Source organism: Stegastes partitus, unplaced genomic scaffold, assembly GCF_000690725.1.
Source record: "Stegastes partitus isolate 25-593 unplaced genomic scaffold, Stegastes_partitus-1.0.2 Scaffold13, whole genome shotgun sequence".
NCBI classification, from domain to species: domain Eukaryota; kingdom Metazoa; phylum Chordata; class Actinopteri; family Pomacentridae; genus Stegastes; species Stegastes partitus.
Window position 1 is genome coordinate 115806 of NW_007577744.1, and position 27923 is coordinate 143728.

Here is a 27923-nt window from a genome sequence, read left to right on the forward strand (position 1 = left end):
ATGCGTGTGTGTGCGTGCGTGCATGCGTGTGTGTGTAAGTGTGTGTGTGTCTGTGTGTGTGTGTGTGTGTGTTTCCACTTAAGGGGCCAAGTGAAGAGAAGGAGGACGACTAAAGAAAGGCTGTGTCTTGCTTTTCTCCTATTTTCAGGATGTTGGTTTATTCATGTAGACATTTTGTGCTTCACTTATTTCCTTGTTGCTCCTGCTTTGTTTACCATTCTCAGGGCTGTTTATGCTTTCTATAAAGAGGCATTAAACCTGCAATTCTTTATGTCTACACGCTAAAATTTATATGTATTTATGTACCATCTGTGTTTTATCTTTGTTTTACCAGAAGTGGAACACGCAGTATTATTCAAGCCTCCTAGCCGTTTTCTGCTGTTACATTGCCAATTCAAGATGCTGCATGATGAGTTTTATCATGTGTAATCATAGCGTTAAGTTGCTGTGGTTTTTCTAGGGCACAAAATTATAAAACGGAGAGTTGCAGCTTCAAACAATACTTCCAAATATCTGCTTTGTCCCTTTATTTGGAGTGTTGCAAGCTCATTTCCCAATAAAAAAATCTGTTCTGGTAGATGCTAGATTGTTAGGGTCTATGTTGGAAGAGAACAGAAGGGAAATAATTCCAAAGCTAATCAATGACTAATGTGCAGTACCGGACCTAACATCCCTGGGGACCCAAGCAAAATTGTGCCAAGGGAGACGCAATACAGTCTTTTTTCTTTAAAGAAATGAACTCCATCTGTCGAAGAATAAGTACAGTACTGTTGTGATGCATCAGGCCATTCAAAGTGGTTCCCCTAGATTTCATTAAATGCATTTTCAAGCACAAAATACTATTTATACTGCGGCTTGACTGAATGCTTGATGGTTATTGCTTACTGGGAGATCTGCCTACTGTGGGTTTGCCCAGTTAGTCAATGTTTAAATTCAATATCTAATCAAGAGTCAATGTCAGTTTATTGTTTTTCATTGTCTTTTAAAACTACATTTGCCTAAGAAGAGTGCCATCATTGCTATATTGTCTAGACTGGTTGCCACAGAGGTTGCTGCTGGGAAGCACGAGTTTCATTTCTAGCATGCACATATGAACACGTTTGCTCGCAACGTTTTTATGGTTTCCTAAGCTGCAGTGTATGCACCGGTGAGTCACAACATTAAAATCACCTGCCTTGATATCTGTAGATCCACTTTATACGGCCAAAACAGCTCTGACCAATTAAGACATTCACTCTGCAACACCTCTGAAGATATCGAGTGTTATCCGGCACAAAGACGTTAGCAGCAGATCCCTTAAGTCCAGTAAGTTGCGAGGAAGGGTCTCCGTAGACCATACTTGTTTTTCCAGCACGTCTCACAGATGCTCGATTGGACTGAGATCTGGGGAATTTGAGGGCCGACTCCACACCTTAAACTCTTTGTCATGTTTCAAAACTCATTCATGAACAGTTTTTGTGTGGCACTAATCCTGTTGAACGAGGCTGATGTCATCATACCGCAGGGGATATCATCGCTATGAAGGGGTGTATGTGGTCTGCAGCAATGATTAGATATGTAATACGAGCCAAAGTAACATCAACACGAATGCCAGGACCCAAGATTTCCCAGCAGAACATTGCCCAGAGCATCACACTGCCTCCACCAGCTCCCCTTCTACATCATGCTGCCATCTTTTCTCCATGAAAACGACACACATGCCCGTTGCAGGTGCTGTCTGTCGACTGTGGATGGGGGTCAGTGTGGGCTCTTTGACTAGCCTGCAGCTATTCAACCCCATATTCAGCAAACTGTGATGCACTGTGTGTTCTGAAACCTTTCTGGTACAGCCAGCATTGAGGTTTTTGTTCTTCTGTGTGATCGAGCTACACAGCCTTTGCTTACCATGCACTTCAATGAGCCCCGGACTTCCCACAAGACCTATTTTTTTGGAGATGCTCTGACCCAGTCGTCTAGCGATCACAATTTGGTTCTTGTCAGAGTCACTTACATCCTTCTGTTTTGTATTTTTCGTGCTTTCTGCTCATCAGCTTCAACAATTGACTGTGTACTTGCTGCCTCATACAATACATCCCATACCGTGACAGTTGCCACTGTAACAAGGTGAGCAATGTTCTTCACTTCACCTGCTGGTGGTTTTAATGTTATAGCTGATTGGCGTTAACTCTATTGTCCGCTCGTGTTTGTCAAAAAATAAATAGCTGAATTTCACTGTCACTTTTGTCAGGCACAAAGTCACAGAACAAAGCCCTGGAAGTGGCTGCAAACAAGCAAGACGCAGACGGATCGAGACATGCCGTGCCCAGCTAGGTTAGCGGGAGAGACAGAACAGAGAGAAATGTACAGCAAGCCAGCACATCAACTTAACGTGACTGTTATTTGTTTCCATCAGACGTAGAGAGCGGAGAGCACAAGTGTAACATACCTGATTGCAGTTTTTTTAATACACGCTTAGGTTTTTTTTTCTTTTTTAATTCAGCTTGCATCCTGAGCACATCGGAGCCCTTTGACTGTGGTTATGTGCAGACTCTTGAGTTTTACACAGAGGTGACAAATGATGTATGAAGCATAGTGATAAAAAATTATATTACTGAAATCAAAGAGAATTCTAAAAGACAGCATATGCCACATTATTTCAGTTTGTCTGGATAATAAGGGTGATTAGCTTTTATATTTATGCATATCATTTATCGTGCTTCTTTTATAACCTACAATAAAGGTGAAACAATTTCATGTGAATGTCAAACAAACTGAGAATCAACACCTTTTATTATGATCACAACCTGTTGTCACTTGGCTTGTTTTTGCCAAAAAAAAAAAAAAAGCGTGAATCCAGTGTCTCATTTAAAGAATACTGATGTTTTCTTCCTCCCCCTCCTGCTCTTCCTCTGTGAGGGGGGCTGCACCATGACTGTCCTGGTATCTCCAAGCCTGGCATAAATAATTGAATGTAGAATCGTCCTTATATGTTTAATTCGGATTAAATATTGAGGAGGAACCACTAGCCCACAATGTTCCTCCACCTTCCTGACAAGAAAAACTAAGAACGAGTAGGAGGACGATGAGGAGAGCGGAAGAGTGACTTAAATGGACCATGAGAGAGAAAGAGGAAGGAAAAGTGGGAGGGACAGATGGAGGCTAAGAGCGAGGGTGGGAGACATTTATTTATTTTTTAAATGTGGTTTGGTTGAATGAAAAATGGGAAAATGAGGTACAATGGAGAGTTTGAGCCACAAAAAAAGACAACAGAGAGAAAGACAATTCCTTGGGTGATCATCAGCAGAGCAGTTTATCAGTTTAAAATTTCATGAACAGAGAAACTTATTTCCCTCTTTCCTCTGTTGTGGCTGTGCGGAGGGCTGCCAGCTAACAGTTTATCTCTGAAATAAATACACATCTAAATATTTTACGCAGAAATTCTCACAGATGAAACCATTAGCAGAGATTTACCAGATCTGAGCTTCTGCTTTTGTTAATGTATAGGCTTCAGAAGAGGATGTGTGGACTGTAGCAGTGTACGAAAGCTGCATGTGATCCAAGTAATGCTTGTGCCATGTGTCTTGTATGAACATGTACTAGCATGAGTGGGGTCTTTGCCTATTAAATGAAGATGAATGTTTTGCAATCAGCTCGGCTCGCTGGAGTGTGAAGAGCATTTTTCTGATCCTCTAAGCATGTAGCTTAGTGCCTCTGAAGAAGGGGGAATCCTTCGACAGAGCCCAGCCACACTGAGAGAGATAGCGCAGCTTTTTTCCTCTTTCTTTATATATATATATCCATCTTCAGTTTGCCGTCAGTGAATCTCCTTCCTTCTGTCTTCTATTTGCTTTGCAAACACTTCGTCCTCCTGCTGCTGCTGCTTCATGTCTATCCTACCAATCCCTGCCTCCGCTCACCTCCCTCCTCTTATCGTTCCCTTCTGTCCTCTATTCTTGTCAAAAGACAGCTGGAATGTACAACAGATGGGTGAGTTTATGCTATGAGAAAAAAGGAAAAAAATAAACACTGAGCTGTGTCTTCCACTGCGCTAAACTTGTTTGCTCTCAGTAAGTACTTGACAACACCTTTTCATGTACCAGGTGATAAAAATAGACGAGAGAGAAGCTTTCTATTTACCTTTGGCGCGCACTTATTGATAACTCTCTATGGGGATTGTTGAGATTAAGTAGCAACCTTGCATTGTCACAGAGGAGATGTTGCTCAGCCTTCTGAGCTGTAGAGGCTCTATGATAACAGGTAGCACATATCCACAGGGTCACCTTGGGGGTGTAATTGGAGGAAGTGAAGAGGGGCAAAGAAGTAGTGAGGAAGTAGACAAACGATGCACGGAGTGTGTGTGTGTGTGTGTGTGTGTGGCGTAACATGCCAGTGGGAGGAGTGGAGGTAAAAGGTAGAGAGGTAGAAACGATGGTGAGCGTCTTCCATAATCATCTTTCATCTATCGCACCCTAATCCATCTTAGTCCTGAAGGAAGCCAAGAATCCTGTGTGTATATGTGTGCAAGGGAATATGTGTGTAGGAGAACTCTCCACTCCACTATAATAATAGCCACAGGGTATAACGGACAAATGGTCAGAACACAAATCTGCACTGATTGAGTGACATTAGATGTGCATATGAACATTCCTTTAAAATTGTGGGTACTGCGCTCTTCCTCTTTGACCCTCTTTCTCTTCAGTTGTTCATCTAATCTAATTTCTCGACGTGATCTTGTTAGGAGATCCCAGCTTTGCATACATATAGTTTGACCTTTAAAGTCACCACATTAGAGCACAGACGGCCATAATCACTCTGTGAAAGAGACTCTCTGAAATACATACTCACTCACTTAGTTAGACCATAGTAATGTGTGTCCAACAGATGGCTCCCTAAATGTGTGGTTGGTATCTATTAGAGTGAAGGCATAGATGCATTTTTGCAAATAATAATCTAGCCACTGACCACACTATTAAAACACATGCAGACACACACTGTAGCGTAACACAACGGAGAGAAGCTAATGAAATTGCACACTGCACGACTCGTTGGTGTCCCCGGTTAAGAAGATCCTAATCGATACCTTCACGTCTCATTGTGCTCCTGTGCTACCTGGAGAAAGACCCTTTGATTAGACAGGCATGTGACCACGGCAAACACAGGAGCACACACACATTTCAGTGCTGCCCTCATTAGTGATTGCGTTTGTAATGTTTAACACAGGTCTCAGACTATATGATGTTTCATTGCTCATAGCCCTCTCAGGGAGGAGACAACATGTCATCAGCATATGCCGTGCAGATGATGAATGAGCCAGCACAGCAGCTACTGTAAATCATCAATGTAAATTGAATTATTTTTGTACATTTAGCCTGTGTGAAAAGAGAGAGGTATAAAGTGAGAACAAGGAGGGTTAGCCTGCAACATTGCAGCATAGCCTCAAGGGAAGCAGCAGCAACAGTAGCAGCAAAGCTTGCCTGCAGATTCCCGGAGCTCCTCGAAATGAAGCCATTTAGCGGGGGGAGATGGGAAGGGAGATGGGCTGCAGGGAGGGAGGTGGGAGGAGATGGATGGGTGGTTGTAAGGATTAGAGGAATGGCTCATCAGGCATTCAGAACACACGTTCTCCCGTACACAGCTCCCACAAGGTGCCCTTCACACATGCACACACATGAGCACGTGTGCTCACACACGTTAACCTCAGTGCATGCACGCATGCACGTCACATATGACTTAAAAATTTTTCAGAAAAGGCAGATTTTCCTCTCATCTGACTTCTGCTTTCATCCGTCGCACCATGAGTTCATCTATCCCAAGATATAAAATATGCAGCTGGAAGACCTGTCAGACTACACAGCTGTGGACCTAAACTGCCCTTAGAGTAAAATGTTTCCTTAAAGCCTAATCCGAAAGCTGTTAGACACAGTAAAGGAGAAAACAGAATGGTCCACTACTGGTGCTCATGGAGAGCTCATGGAGAGCACCAGTAGTTCATATTCGTTTGATCTCTCCCTTTTGCCATGCTTTTACTGTTCTCCTTAGTTGCCTTCTCAACAAATCCCTCCGTTCCCTCCCTCCGAGGAACAAGATGTATGTGATTTTGTGATGTTCTCTACACAAGAGACAAGAGAGGACAGAAGAGAGTCTAGAGGGAGGATACAGTACAGTACATGAGAGCGATTCCTCTGTACTTCTCTCTTTCCTCCTCTGTGCACCTCAGCTGCAGTGTTTTTAGTGAAGCAGTTTAATCCAGCAAATGAGAGCACTCCTACTCAGGATGTGACTGAATTTTTTTATGCTGTAAGCCTTGATACATTCACTCCAGCAACAATAGAATGACTCAAGAGTAAATTCACTTTCAAACAGTTTTGCTTGTGTAGAAAAAAAAAAAAAAAAAGAAGCATCACTCCTCACAGACACACTCACTTTTGTATCCTCATGTCTGTCTTTCTCTCTGTGTCTATCTCTTTCTCATTGTCTCTCAGATAACAGTTTTCCGGATGGGGTCGGAGGGTCATCAGGACATTGACCTTGCCATCCTCACTGCATTACTTAAAGGTGGGTGTGTGCATTTATGTGTGTGTGTGTCTGTGTGTGTGTGTGTGTATGTGTGCTGTAGCATAAGTGTACAGTACGCAGCTTCTGTTTCACTGCAGCCCTCAAGGAATGTTGTTATTGGGAAGTTTCTGTACATAAAAAGAGGATGCTGTTGCAGAAAGTATTCCTCTCACTGTCCCAGTTTAGGTGTGTGTTCAAAGCAGACAAGTTTTTATTTTCATGGTTCTTAGCTGAGGAATAAAATGTAGAAATCCAGGCTTGTTTTTTTCTCTCTTAATGCTCCATTATAATAATTTTTTATCACCTGGGGTGGAAGACTCCAAAGCAAACTGGCAATATTGTCTTGATGGTACTGATTTTACATAGTTTATCAAAAACAATTTCTTATTTAGTGTAAAAGACACTGATGGGCATCATTCTAAAGTCCTCTGTATGTGTAGTTTAAGGCTAGGGAAAATGTTCATGCTTTTTAGCTTGCTATATGTTTTTTTTTTTTCCAATTGCTCCAAGGCATAACCACCAATGATACTATATTTCCACTCTAGTCTTTACACAGAGTAAACAAACAAACAAGTAAGCGTTTCAAGTGCTTTCATTACATTTGGGCACAGTTGCACGAGCTGTTTTCATCCTCTCTGCTAAGTCAACTGAACGCTGGCTCGAGCTACATCTTTATTGTACAGACGTGAGAGTGGTATTGATCTACACGTGTAGCCGGTAAATTATTCCTTCAAATGTGAGGCGGCTCTAGTCGCCTACCAGCTACAGCGTTAAAGCTGTCTCAGGCAGAGTTCCAGTGTCTAACTTGGTATGCTAATAAAAACCCGAGATAAAAATAACACCTGTAGAATCATCAATTAGCATGAACACAGCTGCTCATTAACTCTGTGACCAGAGACAAATAATTACAGGAAGACGCTTGCCATCCCCAATGAATTATGAAAAGAGCTGTCTCCTTTGTGCCGTCTCTTTAGAAGAATATATTTCAGTTTAAGTTGTTAATTTCTCATGAGGACAATAAACGTTTTGCAACATGGATTTAACATCTACGCTGTTGTGCCGCCTGAGCTTTTAATTTCTCACAACTAACCAAGAATGTGCATTGTGACTCATGTTGCACCGTCCAAGCTTGAAGTAACTCATCTTTATGTGTATCTAGAGGTTTACAGGTCTCATCTTACTCAGCCATTCAGGGGAAATATTGTGTGAACAGAGGAACAGTGAGCACTCAGAGACTGCCTAGCAATTCAGAGTCTAAGATTGACTGTCTCAGGAACTGTTTCAGTGAGATGAGCAAATGGTAATTTTAAGGCTCATATCTTTTTTGGGTTCTCCCTCTGCATATCAAACCACAACATACATAATAATCAGTCAGCATGGCATCAGTATGACACACACCTGGGGCATGGCACAGTAAAATATACAGGGCGATGCAGCGGTGAGTCAAATCATTGCATCATATGCTGCTGTGATGCTAGAAATGCTCTGAAACGTGGATCGTACAAGACTTCTGAAAGTGTTCTATGGTATCTGGTACCAGGATAATAACACTTGCAAAGTATAAGTCCCTCTTTGCAGCACTACAGCTCAGGAACACCTCACTAACCATTCTATTCTGAACATCCTCTAACCCAGTCGTCTGTCCATAGCAGGGTTTGGCCATTTATAAAGATGTTCAGGTCTTTATACCTGCTCAGTCCTCCTTACTTTAACTGAGTGCTCATAACATTTTGACTCATTGGCGAGCAGTTAGCAAAAGCTTGCAATCCATATGCTGTAACAAATTGTTATGCATTTACCAATAAATACAGTGAATTGGATCAAATTGGGTTACAAAATTGAAAATTTGTCAAGTGTAGACACAGCAATTACACGAAGCCTCCACAGTTGCCTCTCTTCTGCCCCGTTTCCCACTTCACTGTTTCCCATACCCGCCCCTCTACACACACACAGGAGTCCTGGATCCATACTTTCGATTGGTTGTTCAGTAGCTTGTATTGATCATGGTTGCTCTTGCTTCTTCAAGGAGTGCGGCCAACTGGAGCACACAACTTTCTCACACACACACACACACACACACACACACACACACACACACATCTCTATGCATGTGAACAGAGATGGCACAGACTCAGGCATGTGTACAAAGAAACAGTGAGCCCTGGGGGACTGCTTGGCAATTCAGAGCATATGATTGACTATCTCAGGAATTGTTCCTTAGAGAATGATTGTAGTCCACAGAGAGGAAAGAAAAGACCAAACTAGACTAGCGAAAGACGAGCCTCTGTCAAATAATTTATGTGCAACAGTCAGGGTACATGGCCCATGCATCACCCCCTGATTTTTATCTTCATCTCCGCCTCTAGCTCTATTGCTTTCTTTGCGTATCCATTTCTCACTCATGCATTCTGTTGATGCCGTTTATTGATCTGGCCCTCGTTTATGCTCACCTTGTTATATCCTTTTTTAATAATTTCTCTTCACATTGTGGTAGAAATGGTATTCAAATAAATGACTGAAGGAAATAATTAAAATCAAAGAAACAGACAGTTGGGGGGGGACGGAGAGGAAAAGAAAAGTAGGAAATCTGAAATTTAAACATGAAAACACAAAGAAAAGGGGCCCAAAATGCTTTCTGGTCAACAGCATTATGGTAATTTTACATGCAACGGAGTGAATGAGAAGTGTTAAGGCTTTTAGTGGAAAATGATTTCAATCACATCCTGCCTGCAGCTTTTTAAAACACTGGATTAGACTCCTTCGCCCAAAGAACTAAGCTACTGCCTGAAGCTTAACAAAACACAGAAGAGTGAGGAATACGCTGTGTGGAGTGCAGAGTAAGAGTAGGGGAAAAAAAAAAAAGACTGGAAGCGATGATTGTGAGCTTGTGCGAGAGAATGCGAGGGAATAAGAGAAGTGGGATAAGACGGAGCAGGAAGGAAGCAGCAGCTAAAGACTCACGGTGGGAGAGAGCGCAGTCGGGAGTAATTGATGGTCTGCCGTCTAAGGTAGTCAATATCCTCTAGACTGGGTACATAAAGCAAGTTGGCTTCAGTTCAACCTCCCTGCAGGCAGACAGAGTGAAGTCACAGCCCCTTTTGATAAAGCAGGACCACCCCGCCTTTTAATATACACGTATCTCCAGTAAAGCACTTATTAGTGGCCGCTGCATCTTATTAGTGGAACTGAACTCCCACCATTAAGCTCCAGTAATTCTGTACAGGCCTTTAAGTAAGAGACAGAGCACTGTGTTGTGCATATTAAAAAAGACAGGGTCTTATTTACACTGAGGGGATTATCATTGTACTTTGCCTCACAGTGGATTTTTAAACTGCCTCCTTATTTTTCTCATTTCTTCTCTTTGCAGTTGCTCTTGTAAATTATTAATGCCGACAGCAGACTCTGCTTAGATCTCACAAGTCAACAGTGACTGAAGTGTGTCAGTGCAAAAGTAAAACAGCTACAAATAACCTCCAACAGACTGACTGTGAAAGTTTAAACGCGAGAAGTGCTTTTTGTAACACATTACAAAGAAGCTGTTTCACACTGGATAATCTGTTAGTATTATCTTGTTACATTTGCAGGGTCATTTCTAAAAATATTTTAAAGAGGCTTCTCTGGTGAAAAACAGGTTTTTGCCACTGTTAACATCCCCATATGGTGTTTTCTATATGCTAGAAGACACATCATGAGTGAAATAATCAGTCAACGGCATGGCTGAGCATTTCCTGCTTGCAAATGCAGTGTACTTCTGATATTCAGACATGAATTACTCCAATATTACACATTGCCACTGTGTTGCATCTACAGTGTTTTACCAGAGTCTTTGATGAGCTGGTGTGCTGATCTGCAGCGAGTGAGGGAGAGTGGGTGGACAGAGGCAGGGATTTAATTGATCTACACATTCTAGAGGAAAAAAAAACCTATGGTGTAGAATTATATCTAAATCCTAATTTGAAGGCAAGAAGAGCTTTTTCATAACAGAGACGTGTTTTAATGGGTTTGATCAATGACTGGAGAGGGACTTTAAAGATGCATGGAAATGTGATGACAGGGTTTATTTTCTTTTGCTTGTTTTTGGCATTTCTGCTTTCATTCTGTAATGCACAGTTGGCACGGACACAGAAAACAAGAGAGACGAGAGAGAGAGAGGAAATGACAGAGAACAAATGTCCTTGGATAGAACCAAGCCACATAGTGATTACAGTATACAGTATTCATCTCAGTCATTCGGCCCCCAGGACGCCCATCAAGTGTTTTGTTTAGAAAATCTTTGACTTGTTGTTGCTGGTTGTGAATATCTCACCAGATTTCCATCTGCCAATCTGTCCTTTACCAAATAGCAATGAGACGAAGCAAAGCTGTCACAGTGATGAGAGACGTGACTTTATTTCCTCACGCCATCCACTGCTTTTCTTTCCATATTTGTGCTTTTGTTTTCAGATTCAATGAATGTTTTTTCTTGGTTTGTTTGATTTTCATGTCTTGTCTTATGCTGGAGCTCTTCTTCTAAATTACAGTACAGATATGCTGATGTTACTGGAGGACCAGAGTACTAGAAAATGATTCTCACAAACACAGAAAATCAAGGGAACATTGTTGTAGTCCACATTTTATGCAGGGAGGCTTAAATTAAGTGATACATCAAAAGAACAAAAGCTAAGCTGTCGCTCACTGATGCAAAAACATCTTCTTCTCGGCAGACACACATAACAGTCACAGCCAAAGGCAGCAGCAGAGCAGACATGGTCTCAGTTGACAGGGTGACACAGATCATCAGCAGAGCACTGATCCACGGAGCCCCAAGTTAGATGAAGCTGCTGCTCTATGCCATGTTGCTGCAGTAGAGGAAGTGCCTGTCGTTAGCCTATGTAATCCCTCTATAATGGAGTACAAATCATATTAAAACTAACAAATGCTGAAAGTACAAATACAGACAGTTTGGTTTAAAACAATCGAAAAAGCTGCAACCAAAACACCATCGTATACATATCTCACAATCAGGGATACACTGATTCTGACTACCGTAAATACAAAAATGACAACAGAGATGATTATTGTGAGGCTAAGGTGAAACTTTATTATCCCTACTGACCCATACCAGGTGCCAATGCTTCAGCCCCGGACCAGCTGAGTTTGGCTCTAGCGTGGAACAGAGTGGACATCGCACGCAGTCAGATCTTCATCTACGGACAGCAGTGGCCTGTAAGAAGCATATACAGTAAAAACTAGAATATACACACTGCAGTAGCAGCAGTATTTATTGAATTCACACAGCTGGTTTATTCTCACTGCATTCTCGCTGATGTTATGGACTGCCTTGTTTAAAAGGGTCTTTTAGCACAGAATTGTTTTGGCACTGTGCCTCAGTTTTGAATTGTGCAGTTACTTTTGTAGATAATAATAATCACTGATGGAGCAAACAAAAAATGCTGCTCAGAATGTTTTGAAGTAAAATGATTAGGAAAACAGTTCTATGCAGTTCTCTTGTCGTACATTCTGTGTATTATATGCCTTCTTTTTTCTATGTGCCTCAGGTCGGTTCCCTGGAGCAGGCGATGCTGGATGCCTTAGTTCTGGACAGAGTGGACTTTGTCAAGCTGCTGATTGAAAATGGAGTCAGCATGCACCGTTTCCTCACGCTTTCCAGACTGGAGGAGCTCTACAACACGGTAATAACAAGCAAACATACCGTGGTGACAACATGGATTTTTCTAAATGCCTGTTGTATCATTTTTTTTTTTTCTTTCCTTTTTTTTTTTTTCAACAGCGACACGGACCATCGAACACGCTGTACCACCTCGTCAGAGATGTCAAAAAGGTATGACCATCAATGCCGTCCCCTTAGCTCTGTGGCTGTTCGGGCACACTGTATGGGAATGCTGTTTATTAAAGAAGACATGTTTGACTACATTAGAGTTTCAGTTGCTTTTTTTTTGTGGTGTGTGCTGTTACTCTGTTTGCATCGATTTGTGTATCTACATTTTGGTAGCCCTAGTTGCTGGTAACTGCAAATAGAGGCCGGCTTTTCTCTTTCAGCTGGAGTTGCGGGCTGCAGTGGCTGTGTTAGAGCTGTGCACGACTCTCATCCCTTTCATGACTTTTCAGCAATTTACTCTGTTCTTTCTCTAAGGCACACACCAGCATGGCAAACAAAACACTACATGTATTAAATATTGTTTTATACACAGAACTTGAATTCGAGCAAAGTGAGGCCACAGTGGAAATGCTGTGAGGCTGACGAAGTAGACGCAGTTTGTATTACTAACATCGTTGCTTAGTGTGGTCTTCTTTACATAGAGTATTGGCTGATTCTTGCAATAGTGATACTGCACAATCCCTGACATGAAACAGGCTTTTTTTTTTTTTTTTTTTTTGCATCACAACCGAGATGATGAACCAGTGGAATTGTCTCTCATTATAGGTTGTGGCTGCAAAAAATTTCAAAACATTGCAGTATTCTCTATATTTTGCTACACATCTCCTCTAGTGCTTTGATGATCACTGATGATACAAGACAACAACCCAGATTTTACATTCAGCACATGTCCATGCTCCAATTAGTAGTGATCCCACTGTTCAGAGATGATGGAGAGGTCAGCAACATCACCATTAGTATCGAGAGGTGTTCATTAATTAGCATGTTACTGATTACAGTAATGCCGCATGGTCCTCTGAGAGTGGCTGAAGAAGCTCTAATCATCCCTACTTTACCTCCTCCCTGTCTTTAAACACAACTCTAATCTCATGTTGGTGTAGAAAGAATATGCAGCTTCCAATACATGCAATTTCGCTACGCCATTTCACTAACATGCCCAACACACACTGTATTGCATGGCATAACATTACCATCTTCTTTTTGCAGAGCTGTACGTAGTGGCGGTAGTGTAGCTGAGTGTCTGTGTTCCTTGTATCATGGTATGATGCTAATTAGATTTAACTGCTATCCCTCAGGTAGAGGCTTCATGTCATCTCCGTTTCCTTTCCTTCTCATCATTCTCTGAAGTTTGTCGGACCACACTGTCAGCAATTGGCAGTTATTATTTTGATTCAAATCGCAGGTGTTGTGCTAATAGCAGTGGAAAGGGTCAAAGTCGGTTGCTTTCAGATTTAATCTGGTGCGTTCATCAGATTGTATCCAAGTGGAATCAAGAAACAGGAGAATCGTGAAATACAGCTGCCAAAGCAGAAATTGGTTTTCCTGCAGAGTAAATGAACAATGCAGCTTTGCCGCCAAAGGCTGGTAACAATACACCTTGTGCCTTGAGTCTCACACATCAGGAGGGGATGGGAAGGAATCCAAATGGATGGTTTTACCTCTAAGTTTGCTTGAGAGACCAGAAATCAGCTGCAATGTTTTGGTAGCTGATTAGAGCTGTAGGTTATCATTAAAGCTGGTTTGAGAAATACTGGCCTTGTGTACATTACATTATATATTTTATTACCTATTATCTTATCTAACAAATTTCCAGAGTTTTGGTTTGGATTAAAATACCCCTAAACACAAGCAAATGGTCTGAAGTGTTGTGGTGAGTTCCTGCGCTGTGATCTGTGGAGGCAGGAGAGAGAAACTGAAGAGTTGTTCCGGTAGAGAAGCTTCCTCATTTGTAAGTCAGCTAGGATTCCGAGTTTACCAGCTATGCTGGAAAATTAAAACTGCAGCACTTGAGGCTCTCAGTGTGTTTTCACACAAGGTGTAAGTACACAGTTATTAGCTTGAGCACCACAGGGGCCGACCACTGATTGGTGCATATGTATATATATATATATGTATATGTATATGCATATGTATATGTATATGTATATGTATATGTATATGTATGTACATATGCATATGTATATGCATGCTACAGACCAAAATTTACAGTCATGTACAATGCTTGGAAACTCTTAACTTTTTCAACATGTTTGGACAAGAAAATAAGTGATTCTCTTTGCCCTTGACAGGAGCGCTTATCTCATTTAAACCTCTGACATCTACAGTCTGCTGTTTTCTTTGCTTTTCAAGTGTGTGGTGTCATCGTGCCAAGCTTTAAAGAGCTCTCTAAGGCCTTCAGATGAAAGCTTTTGGAAGTCTTCAAGAACACCAAAATTTTATTAAAGAATCTGCAGGTTGCTCTTTAAGGTTTTGGTGTCACAGTGCATAGTCTACAATCAGAAAGTAATTCCTCACATATGACCTGCATGGGAGGCCTGCGAGGAAAAACCTTTCATGTCCAAAAAGAACATCAGAGCAAAACTTCAATGTGTCCATGAATGTAAAATCAGGCCTCACAGAAGAATGCACTCTGGATGGACAAATCAAGGATAGGGCTGTTTGACCTCAGTAACCTGTTTGGTGCAGACCAATGACAGCATTTAAGGAGGAGAACCTCACACTAACTGTAAAGCATGCCCCTGATTTAACTCTGAAGTCTGCATCATATCAGAGGGCCTTGAAGATAATATGATGCCATCTGTCCAAAAGTTCAAGCTGAACTGGAAGTGAACCATTCTACCAATTAGTGATCCTACGTACGATAGCAATTCCACAAAGAAATCGCTCAAAAGGAAGAAATAGTCGAAAGGTTACGGCTTGCCCTATAAAGCCCAGATTTAAATCCCTTGAAATGTTGTGGGTGGATTTATAATAGGCAGCACATGCATACAATAAAGACCTCAAATATCTTGCAACTGAAGGAATTTTTCATGGAAGAGCAGGTTCAAATTTCAGCAAACCAATATCGGAGATAGTGTACAATTAAGCAGAACACCGACCTGTTAAGGTATTTTTTCTAAGAATGGCAATACTAGCTTCTGACGCCACAGAAAAACATCACATCTAAGCTAAATGTCATCCTAGTTAACAGCCACTGTTTCAGAGAAGATGAAATGTTTGCTTGTCCAAATATGTCGAGAAGGCCAACTATATCCCTGGGATGTACTTATTTTTTCCACCTGACTGTGTGAAGGGCAGCATCCATCAAGTGGTGGTGAGCAGGGATCTCACATTTGATTACAGAAGAGTGGAGATGGTGTCAGGGTGGGTGAAAAGAGATGTCAGGTAACTGGTGTATCTCAAAGGAACAGCAGGGGCCAGAATAATGCCTACAGGGTCTGAGGTTGATGCTGAAGGCATGAGGAAGAGCAGCGAGTGTCGACATGGTTATAGTCCTCACATGAAAGAACTCCTGTTTCAATAATGATTCTCCCCTCCAGCGTTAATAGCCGTCTGTCTATCTTTCCGTGCTATTGCCGCTCTCTTCCAGGCTAATGACTCATTTCCACTTTCTTTCCCTTTCCCTCTCCTCAAGACTGCAATGAACCTCACCGAAAAGATCTCATTATTTCTCTAAACGCAAATTGGGACAAATCATTCAATTTTTTACATCTTTTGTAATTGTCCTCAGACATTACTCTAATTCATAACGCACCTGAGATTTCACTCTCTCCTCATTTTGAACTTCTTTATTGAATTTAAGCGAAGGCGTTACAGTTTGGCGATTTAAAAAAAGTCACGTTGTAGAAAGCTTTCCGGAGTATTACTGTGCCTCAAATTATGCCTGTTTTATGGTTCAGCCAGTGTTTTGGTTAAAACTTGGGGAATAGCCTCAAGTTTCTACCTTTAAACCAAGACCAAGGTAGTCTGAAAGAATTCAAAATACAAGAAGACAAACTGATCCACAGTCTGGTTGAGATAACAATTCAATAAAGAGACTGGAAGAGAGATCTGGCCTGAGAGTTTCTGTGTGTCTCATTTCCCTGCTCTTGCTTATCGTGCGGTTTACTCACTGACATTGTGTGCTCTTTCCAAGCGAGAATATCCAGGGTTCAGTTGGATCTACTTCAAGGTGAATCCGATAATCACGTTTTCTTTCATAGCCAAAAACAGTTTGATATGGATTTTGTGAAGTGAGTGTGTAAGACTGTGTGACTTGTCTTGTACTCTTGTTTCCCTTCCTGTTGTTAATCGGTTGGTGTGGATTGTTGCCTGGTAACACTGTTTGGTTTTTAGGGAAACCTGCCGCCGGACTACCGCATCAGCCTCATCGACATTGGACTGGTCATCGAATACCTCATGGGCGGGGCGTATCGGTGTAACTACACCAGGAAGAGGTTCAGAACTCTGTACCACAACCTCTTCGGACCTAAGAGGGTGAGCGAATGACTCTTTGCTTCATTAGCATCCTGCCATTTAATCAATTTCACCTCTAATGTCATTAATCGCAGTAACAGTGTCAGTGAAATGAACCTCATGATCAAATTTGGCCGGTAAGGGCAAGATGAATAATATTAGCAAATTATATTCTAATAATAAAATGTTAATCAGGGATGGTGCACTCAGGGGTAAAATCCTCTTTGCTGATGCAAGTAGTTAATTAGCATGTACATGTAAATGTTGGTGATTGTGACATGGCAATGAGCAGGAAATACATGAGACCTTAATCTGCAGTGTGCTCCAGGTGTAGTGCATTTTTTATATTGATTTTAAGACCTAAAGTGGATCATGATCCTTCCTTTACCCAGATGATCAGCTTTTTTAAACTGTAATTGCAGCAAAGACACATTTCTGGCAATAGATAGAGCCTAAAAAGTGAGTAAAAGTTTATTTATTACATTTCTTTTATCCCACTGCCAGCAAAACCTGGGTTGCAAAGTGTCTAATAACAAGATAAAAGTAAAATAAAAATCAATGTCCAGAATCTACAGTGTATAAGCCTCAACTAACAAGTTCAAGCCATTTTCATTAAGGCTGCAGCTGGTACCTCGTGTCTCACAGGGATGGGATGTAAGTCTACATAGCCGCATATACCAAACGAAGAACTCAAGTATGGACATGACATGTTTAGAAAAATACGATGTTAACAAAATCATTTTGTCCTTTCGATTGCAGAGTTTTCCCTCAGTCAACACAACCTATAATTTCACACGATTAAGGTGTTGTTCATCAGCAGAGGTCAAACTTAAGAGTCCTTCTTTCCCTGTTTTTTTTTTTTTTAATTTTCACATCAAGTTGAGTGGCGTCACAGCACAAGCCAGCGCGAGCTCGATGCAACAAATCATCCGTCTATAGCAGCAGCTCTTCATCATGAGTGTGATGATCCTGAGAATATATACACTTCATTACAACTCCTGCAGAAGCTCATCTCGCTGATTAGTACACTCCACAAGAGTGGAGGACACGATCACTGAAATCACGGCCCGGTGTTTGGCGGTTGTGTGTTTTACACCCCACACGCCGCACATTACATGATAGATGCCCATGTTCTGCTGTTGTGATGCGTAATTCTCTCGTTCCGCCTCAATAACTCACTCACCGCCACAGGTGTAATGAAAATAGAGTTGTGTGTGAAACAGCATATTTCTGCTCGATGATGCGCCATGTTTGACTATGTGTGTTTGTGTGTTTCTGTGTGTGTGCGTGCGTGCATGTGCGCCTGTTTATCTCATTGTATGAGATGGCGTGGTAGCAACAAAGCAGCTGGAAAGGCGCAGATAACGCGCTAGCAAAGAAAACAGGACGGAGACAGAGCAAAGAGGCAAAATAAGAGAGAGGCAGGGAACGGGAGTCAGTTCCAGTTTAACTGTGATTTTCAAGATGAAGTGAATGCGCGATCACACAGTCATGTGCATGCACGCACAAACACATGTTAAGTAAGAACAAAGCCTTGAAATAGATGTAGATATCAAAATCCCCACAGGAAACCTGGGTTATTTTTACCAACTCAGATGATGGCTCATGAATGCATAATTCATACATGCCCTGCTTTAATACAGATACACAGTACTGTACCAAATGCACAAAAATACTGTGCTTTAATACATGCAAGCATGCAATTGTAAGAGATTATTGCCATATGTGTAGCATACTGTCAATCACACCAGCTCCACATGCTGTCGCTCTGTGTCGTTTTGCATTTTAAAGAAATCCATTGAACTGAAACGGAGTGATTTACTGTATTAAACTACATTTCTGAGCTCATGTGAGTGAATCTGTCTGTCTTTAAGTCTGTGCTGTGCTGTGCTGTGCCTGTACAGTAAATTGCACTATAAAATATATTCAACAAGGTGTTGAATGAGCAAGGTCTTGTTCTGTTTGTTTATGTCTGTGTTGCTTTTCCAGCCCAAGGCCCTGAAACTGCTGGGGATGGAGGTGAGTGTTGATCTCCTCAAGGTTGTTACCCAATCACTCCGTCACTGTTCCTTCGCTTCGTCCCTCCAGTTCTCCCACTTGTAGCATTTGTTGCATCTGTAGTCTGTCTGCAATCTGTTGAGGAAAAAAGCTGTTCAGTGTTTGCTGTGTGCCTCGCTGTCTTTGAAAGGAAGTCTTTGAGGTATATTTAATTTCTTTTGCTGGCAATCTGAATGCACTTCAGCTCAAGGCTTATTGTCAAACAGTTATCTAAACAAAACAAAAGTAGTTTTCACTTTTCATTTTTTCTCAGATTTGATGAAATGAAAGAAGGCTTTTGATCACATCAAAGTTTAACACTCCAGACACTTTAAATCTGCGTATCTCTTCTAACACATTTCAGAGCCGTTACATTGAACTGAATAGGTAATGACTGACCAAACAGCATCACATAATATGTGATGTATGTACTCGTATGTTTTCATGGTGTACACACCATGAAGAATCCACAGTATTAAGCTTTTATCACAGCATGTGTCTCAGAGGTATTCATATCTAACATGCATGGCCGTCCGTTCCTTTGTGTGTCTGCCTGTTTGAAATCCATCCCCCTGTGTGTCAGTGTGTGTTCTGTCTAGTTTTTGCCTGTTAAAGTCGACTTAATTCCCTTAATGCTTTGCTCCCTTTAGCTAAGGCAATTTATCATTCAATCAGTGTGGCAACCTGTCAGTGAAACAGAGTATGTTAAATTTATTGCTGTTAACGTTTGACAATCGTGATTACTGAAGATTTACCTTCACAAGACTGCAATCATTTCCCAGTATCCATAAAATCATAAACTCTTTTATAAATGTACATTTAGAACTGTAAATGAAATATAAATGAGTTCCACTATCTAGAATTACTGAATAATTTACAGCCGTACCATCATTTTTCTTTGTCCAGATAATCTCTCTCAAAGTAACATTGCACTGAAAGTCATTATTCAGATTGATGCAATCGACCAACTGTCAGTAGTCCTCAGCAGTTCAAATGTGAAATTATTGGGTATCAATGCAGCCCTGCTGAGATGCCATTCAGAGGCTAACTTGTAGCATCTCTCTCTCTCTCTCTCTCTCTCTCTCTCTCTCTCTCTCTCTCTCTCTCCAGAGACAGAAAAATTACATTAAATGATAATGAGGAATCATGAGTCCGGTGTCCTCTAAACCGCTTTGTGTTGAACAATGTGTGCCCCTGTGTGTCTCCTCAAACCTAACTTTCACACCACATGTGAGACCTTTTATAAATAGAATATGAAATCCTAAAATGGGTTGTGATCAGTTTAGGTGTGCACCTGATTTTGCAAAACCCAGAAAGAGTTCTGTAGAGTTTTAAGTTATGGGAAAGATCGAAATTTTTCATTTCATAAGCTTAGGATCAATTAGAAACTCTCCTATGTTGTCTTGTCCTGAAACCACAGCAAAGAATATAGTCTGACAAATCACAAGAAGAATGTTTGCATAAATCACTCTCTCTCTCTGCCTCCCCATCCTTTTCCCTTGTTATGGATCTCCACCAGGACGACATACCGATTCGCAGAGGCCGCCAGAAGACGACACGCAAACGAGAAGAAGAGGTGGACATTGATTTGGATGACCCAGAAATCAACCACTTCCCTTTCCCCTTCCACGAGCTGATGGTGTGGGCTGTGCTCATGAAACGTCAGAAAATGGCCCTTTTCTTCTGGCAGCACGGTGAAGAGGCGATGGCCAAGGCCTTGGTGGCGTGCAAGCTTTGTAAGGCCATGGCACACGAAGCGTCTGAGAACGACATGGTGGATGACATCTCCCAAGAACTAAACCACAACTCCAGGTGGGTGATAAGAATTACATACTCTCTCTCTCGCTCTCTCTCTATATATCTTTCTCTGCTTGCTTGTGTGGTTGGATATTCCAATATTGTGTGACACATGCATGATTTATACTGTAGTTCTGAGCAGGACTGGAAACGTAGAAGCATCCCTACACTAAATGATTACTGAAAAGTTGAACTGGGAGCCGCTACACTCCAACATGTGTAGGCAGATGCACACACACAAACACACTAACATGCCTTCTTCCCTGCAAACTGGCCTGTTTCAGATGACTCCAGGCTCTCACGGGAGACAAGTGACATACATACAGAACTCTAACAACATGCATCATTGTTAGTCAAGGGTATGCATTTGAGTTTAAGGTAATGCGTGATAAGAAAATTCTGGCTGTGGAAATAACTGTTAATTAAGGGGGAAAATTTTTAGATACTACAAATGAAGCAGAGCCACGCCGACCTCAACACTCACACAAACACAGTATCAAAGGATAGCCTTAGAGCTGGCATATTTTGAGTTGTACTTTCCACAGAGAATTTGGCTGGCTTCCTTCGAAGAGCTCATTTAACTACATACATTTTTATATCTTCACGTAATCTTTACATAATTTGTGGGTGTGCTGTTTGCGAATGTCTTTGCGCGCATGTCTCCGTGCATGTTTGTATGAACTCAAGGGACATTGTGTGAGCTTGTTATTTGTGATATGTGTGCGTACTGCGTGTATATATATATATGTACAGTAATACATTCTGTGTGGGCCTTTGCTTTTCAAGGCACTGTTGCAATGTTTGCCTTTTATATGAGAACGCATACACAAGTTATTTGAAAAGTAGCTCACAGAAACAGAAAAAGTGCTGAACTGTGTCGTGTGCTGTGCATCTGTGACATTGTAAGCCCTTGTGTTTTTTTAAATCCCCCCAAGCTCCAGCAGTGTTAGTGCCTTGTTGTACACATTAAACTACACAAAACTGATTGCTTTTCAGTGCAGGCTGAAATATTGCGCTGCATGTGTGCGTGTGTGTGTGTGTGTGTGTCCCCCTGCAAGTAGACATGCACATACACTCAGCCTGAAAAAAAATGGTGAAACTTGATCCAAGAGTATTGATTTACGTGTTTATTGTCTGGAAGAGGCCACATTAAAGTGATGGACTAAGGGATGGGGGTTTATGATTGTTTTTCATTTTGAATATCTGACAGTTTACGGCTGTGTTTATAGATGTGTTTGTGTTGGCTATGTTACATTCTCATATATCCACATTCATTCAAATTTTTTTGCTTAATTTGTCAAAGAAATATTTAATATTAGATTGACAATTCTGCAACTTTAAAACCTTGACACCGCGTTCTGTGCTCAGTATGCTTATTCAAATCAATGATAATAAATAACAAGCATTTCATATCCCAGTGTGTGTATGTGTGTGTGTGTCAAAGTATGCAAATCCAAACTCTCGCAAAATTTTCCCAGATGGTCCGTTATGTCTTGACCAGTTTAATTACTTCCTCACATTTGTACAAAATATATTACTGTCTCAGTTTATGACTCGGTGTGCTTATATATGTCCTGCTTATATTTTCCCAGAGAGTTTGGTCAGCTGGCAGTGGAGCTCCTGGACCAGTCCTATAAACAGGACGAGCAGATGGCCATGAAGCTGCTGACATACGAGCTGAAGAACTGGAGCAACGCCACCTGCCTGCAGCTGGCGGTAGCGGCCAAACACCGAGACTTCATTGCTCACACCTGCAGTCAGATGCTGCTGACCGACATGTGGATGGGACGCCTGCGCATGCGCAAGAACTCAGGCCTGAAGGTAGCGCAAGTGGGGCAGATGTTTAATATAACCTGTGGGTAAACAAAATTATACCTACAGCAAATAAAATGTCTGTGCTTGTCGCTGTAACTTGAAACTTTGGAGGCACGCTTCCCTTGGAATGCTTGAATCCCCTTAGGCTGCCTGAGAAAATTTGGGCTTGAACGGTAATGAGAAACCCTCTCACATCCCAAAGAAGCTACCATGGAGGTGGCCCAGATCACTCCTGTGGTTCTGCCAAGTGGCTTACAGAGAGGTGGAGAGTTGTTGGACATGACAGCAATCAGCTGTGGTTGTGTGAAACTGCAGGGATGTGAAGCAGAGAGAAGTGCTGATTACCTTTTGGGTGAAAACCAAAAAAACTGTAAGCAGCTTTGGGTATGATATGCCTAGATTAGAAGTATAGCCTGCCTCGTATAACCATTTTAAAAGTACATACCTGCATTTACTGTGTTGACTTGTGCATTGGGAGGTAAGTAACGAGACAATTCAGTACAAAAAGACTGTAGCTCTCCAAAACATAGGAATATATCCATCTGCACATATCTTGATCGCAATTCTGAGCTGTTAAACAACAATTACGAGCCTCAAAAAGTCTACATCAGCCAGTTTTCAAATTAGAAATAATGTAGACATACAATGCCATCGTCATGTCCTTAAACCACACAAGTGAAAGAAATTAACTTAATCCAAAAAGTTCTGTTAATGAGGGATTAACAAGACACACTACTGAGGCCATAGTGACTCATTCTCCAGGATTTAGAGAGTGTGAACTGGACTGTGAAAACTAAACAGGTCATCACTGACAGTAAAAAAACGTTACATTACCCACATCCGCCTCCCGATGGAGCAAGGACAGCCTGCTAACAATTCCATCTTTTAAGACGTAGATTTGGTTACTCAGCAGTCTGTTATATTCAATAACAGAAAGCTATTAGATATCTGGTGCTCAGCGTTCGCAGTTAGTTCACGTCCTCCAGGGTGTTTCTGCCTAAAGAGACAGCACGAGTACATGTGTAAACAGTTCAGTTAAATTAAAAAGATTCGTTATGACTAAATGATTCATTGTTCGGGTAGACTTTGTAGGTGAAATGCGGTTCTTAAGGATAATGTGAGACCTGAAGTGCAGCATGTCAGTTTTGCCTGCACTGGTGAGGAGAAGGATTGGCCAGAGGAAGGAGGTTTATTGTACAATAATATTTTTGGAGAGACAGCGTGCCGAGTGTCTTGGAAAGGTGACCCTCATGGTTGAACTACTGCCACAGCTTAATTAGTAAGCCCACAAAGCATTCTCTCATCTAAGAGGGGACACAAGAACTGACCTTAATTACTACAAAAGAAAAACTTGAAATTGTGTCCCATAAATTTTACATTTCTCATCACTCACATGGTGAACGTTTTTTTGAGTCGAGAGGAGAGGTTTCAGTTATCACTGGTTCTTGATATTTGCTCATGTGGGTCTCTTGGATTTCTGGTGGTTGGGTGATAGGAGGCAGCTGCTCAGATCAGAGGTTAGAGTTATTTATAATGAACAGTTGCCCTGGGATTCGCTGAAGGCTGGCTTCACACTCATTCATACACCGAGCGAGGCAGGATGATGGGTCTGGCTGGCTCGACTCTCAGAGCAGGGCAGGCTGCAACTGCTCTAAGTCCGGTTTGGCCTTTGTACGAGGGAGAGAGACAGAGTGAGCAGCTAAGTCATTGGAGCAGAAAGAAAGAAAGGAAACCACAAGTGGAACAAACAAGATTCGTTGCCCCCAGGAGTTCATGATATACACAAAATAACCTTGTCAAAATAATATGTGTGCCCATTTCCAAGTTGCTATAGTTGCAACGGCTGTCATCCTAAACTCAACAGTGTCATTCGCATCAGAATCTGCTTACCGGAGGCTGCAAACGGACTGTGATTTGCAAAGATGACTACGCTGCTTTCTTCACACATCAATAAGTCTGACATAGTATTGACGTTTTTTGCCTTCGACCTCTCTGTGTGACCGATGACACGAGAAGCAGAGACATCACTTTCTGAGCCGTGGTTATTACCACACAATAACCCACCCAGTCCTTTATTGCCACCCAGTTCTTGTTTATTGGTTTCAGATTGGTCTTAAAGTTTCCATTATCTCTGAATGTCCCTCAGCTTTACAATTTCCACAGAGCTATAACCTGTGGGCATACAATAAAAGCTAATGAGGATGCTAAACATATTAGATGCACAATGTACTAACACGAAGGATTTCCTACACTGAAAAAAGAGAATGATTGCACCAACTTAAATGAATTGCTTCAATTGGTAACATGCAATTGAATTACTTTTATCCTAATTCAGTGAACAAGTACTACTAATGCTGCTGGTTTAATTTAGATATACTATATATATGCTGTATATATTCTATACTGAAATCATTTGATTCCTTTCGAGTGAGAATTGCTGTAATTTAATTTTTAGAAAAGTCAACTTGAAGTTTCCGATTTTTTCAAGTTTTCCAAATCTTTGCTTTACCCAAACATACACAACTTCTTCATTGGACTTACCGTTCTTTGCTTTTCTTTACCCTGTTATCCTACTTGAAGAAAACTGAAGTTCAGTTCAGCAGAAAAATCTGAAGAAACATGGGCATCAGATGCCTAATACTGAAAGAACAGTAAACTTAGTTTCGCACTTTTGCTAAAATTTGATGAGCATTTTAAAAAGACAAACTGTAATTTCAAGTTGATAGAATCAGCAAAAGTAAATTATTCATCATGAAAATGGCAAGATGAATGAGATTTATTTGAAACAGTATATTACTTCAACTACAGCTCAAATAGTCCACTGGATCTTCAGCGCCTCAGATGCTGGGAGTGCATGAAGACGCTTGTGTTCACTCTAGCAGAACATTTCGTGTGCTTTGCTCGTGGTTAAGACATTTTACATTTGGCAGAAGCAGCTCTAGAGAGTAAATAAACCTGGTGGACTGTGAAGCAGATGCTCTTTCTGAATGGCTCACCAGTCAAGCAGCAGGCAGCGAGGAACGAGGATTATGCAAAGTTTGAGCCAGACGACTATTAGTTCTTCAGATGGTGTGTAGCAGCTGAGAAAAACTCGTACTTGCTTGTAAAGCTGGGAGGCCTTGTTGGGGCTTGAAGAATGGAAGAACCAGCGTTTTTATATCTTAAAAGTTTTTATTTTACAGCTCCGAGTTCATAACAACCACAAAACACAATAAAAATGGATTTAATGGATGGGACCTTACAGATAAGTTTAAGTCTGTATGCACTGTGTAATGGAATTGGAGATGGAGAATTAACACACAAGTTGCCATCGAAAGTGTGACTGTCACTCAAGGAGAATGGCATAAATTTGTAAAAGTGCTGACACAGCACTGGGTCAAAGGTGCAGAATAACATATCTTAAATTGCGGCCTTTGCAATTTGCTAATTACATTGTTTAAATTTGTTCAGCCCTACCTTGGAGACGGTCATGAATGCAATGAAAACAGCGGAAATTTTACTCCTAAATTAGAGGCAGCTGCTGCCAGAGATAAGGAGACACTTGATTGTGCTGCTCTCCATCTTCTTTTCTTTTCCTCGTTCTTCACCTTCCCACTGCGGCTACAGCCTCTTCTACTCAGTGCTTACGTTCTTGTTCGACTGTTGTGTATCTGAAGTGTTTACAGCATGCGTGCCTCCTTTATCTCCTGTGGGTGTATGTCCTTCTCATCCATCGTAGCGGATGGTATTCTTCCCGCCTGTCTGGACTAATGCTTTTATAATTGACTTCCACACTGAGAACCCTTGTCTGCGCCATCGTAAATACCAAAGCTTTGTCATTCAGCTGTTCACGAAGATGAATTTGTATTTTGTGAGTGTCACGTGTGCGTGTTACGGACCGATTATAAAGGTTGGTTTGTTCCAGGCTCTCTGTGCCCTAATTTGCCACAGCGGTGTTCATGAAACTGTACATCACATCTGTGATTTGTCTCTTCTCCCTAACTCCCCTCCACCTCCGCTTGTTCTCTCCCGAATCACCCAGGTGATCTTAGGGCTGCTTCTGCCACCGTCCATCCTGAGCCTGGAATTCAAGAACAAGGATGAGATGTCCTACATGCCCCAGGATCAGGAGGCCTATCTGCAGGAGAAGGAGGAGGAGGAGCCTGAGAAACCAGTCAAGGAGAAGGAGGAGGAAGACATGGAGTTCACAGTAAGATCTTACTGTGAGACGCAGTACAACTCCGTGGTGAGAGAACCCACCTCAGCCCCGCATCTCAGAATCTATACACATATCCAGACAATACACACATACTTTGTTGAGATTCTAAACCTGATCACTGACCACAGATTCTGCCTTCTTTGTAAATATCTCTTGTGGACCAGTTTTAAACAGCTCTGTTGCTGCCCACAATGAGATGATGCACACAATTCTCCACACACACATACTTGTTTCTCTATTCTGGCCAACTGGACCCTTCCAGCCAAATCGGCCTTTCCTGTTTCTCGTTGTCCCAGCAAAGACATGATTGTGGAGTTGTAGCGTCTCAGTCTGTCGCCGCTTGTGGGTTCCCTCGTGTATGTTTCTCCTTCCATCTTTCTCCTCCTCCGTTTCTCTCTCTCCTCCCCCTCCCCTCTCGTTCTCTTCCCAGCTCTCTCTCTCTCGCTCCGCTTCTTTTGCTTTCGATCTTTTGTTCTGCATATATCTCTCTCCCCCCCCGACCCTCCTCCTCTCGAGCTCTTTCTCTCCCTTTCTCTCCAAGCTCAGGTCTGATTGAGGTACAGTACTGTGTGCTAGCCGACTGCTGCCCCTCACTCTCTCCCATCAGTGATGGCTTGCTGCAGCATACCACTCAGCATGTCGACTGCTGAGCATGGGAGGCCCAGGCTTTTGCATTATATAACCATGTCCGCCTGCTGCTGCAGAGCTTAAATCATGCAGAGTCTGAGCACCTTCTCCCAGCTCACAGTGGAAGAGTTGGTCCATCTGCATAGACACGGATGTACAGCAGGATTAGGACTCGTTCCATTTCGATCCAATCGATTCTGGTGATGATGCCAAGATTCAGCTTGTGTGTTTAAATGAAGACTTGCATTTGGAAAGCAGTTTGAACACACAACCTAGATCTGTGGTTGTCCCATGAAATGATTGAATCAAAGTTGAACGTCTTTCAGCACCACTGTACATACTCTCCATCTGCATTAAGCGCAGCCAGCAAGCCAGCGCAAACAGTCACCAAAACGGGCCATTTCACATTTGCAGTCCTCGAGGCGCTCTGGTGTTAAACAAAAAAAATGCTGCTGACAGAGGATGCATTTGCAATGAGCCCCTTTCCTATTGCCCTGGCTTCTGACTGTACAAATGCACCTTCAGATACTTATGAATCACTACCAAGATTCATATAGATACACACAGACTGCTACACCACAGAGGGAGATTGTATTGTCCTATCCTCAGATGCTTTAGATAAACCACACTGTATTGAATGTAAGAGCTTGTGCGATAGCTTGTGTCCACTTGCTGATCGGATAATGTGCATGATCAGTGCAGTCAAGGCATGGTGTGATTTACACACTAGCATCTGAATCTGTTCATCCTGAAGGCCCTGTCTGTGTGTGCCTTGGACAAAACTTTGGCTGTGTATGTTTC

At 41.8% G+C, this 27923-nt stretch overlaps 1 protein-coding gene across 1 annotated transcript in view; it reads left to right on the forward strand.

Annotated features, from left to right (window-relative positions):
* Positions 1-27923, forward strand: part of trpm3 (transient receptor potential cation channel, subfamily M, member 3) — a 109222-nt gene that overhangs the window by 70167 nt on the left and 11132 nt on the right. The window contains exons 9-17 of the mRNA XM_008288355.1: positions 6462-6534; positions 11639-11739; positions 12072-12206; positions 12305-12355; positions 16529-16669; positions 18638-18667; positions 20205-20497; positions 22075-22303; positions 26319-26486. Coding sequence (XP_008286577.1) covers positions 6462-6534; positions 11639-11739; positions 12072-12206; positions 12305-12355; positions 16529-16669; positions 18638-18667; positions 20205-20497; positions 22075-22303; positions 26319-26486 — 1221 coding nt within the window. The remainder of the gene's footprint in view (positions 1-6461; positions 6535-11638; positions 11740-12071; positions 12207-12304; positions 12356-16528; positions 16670-18637; positions 18668-20204; positions 20498-22074; positions 22304-26318; positions 26487-27923) is intronic.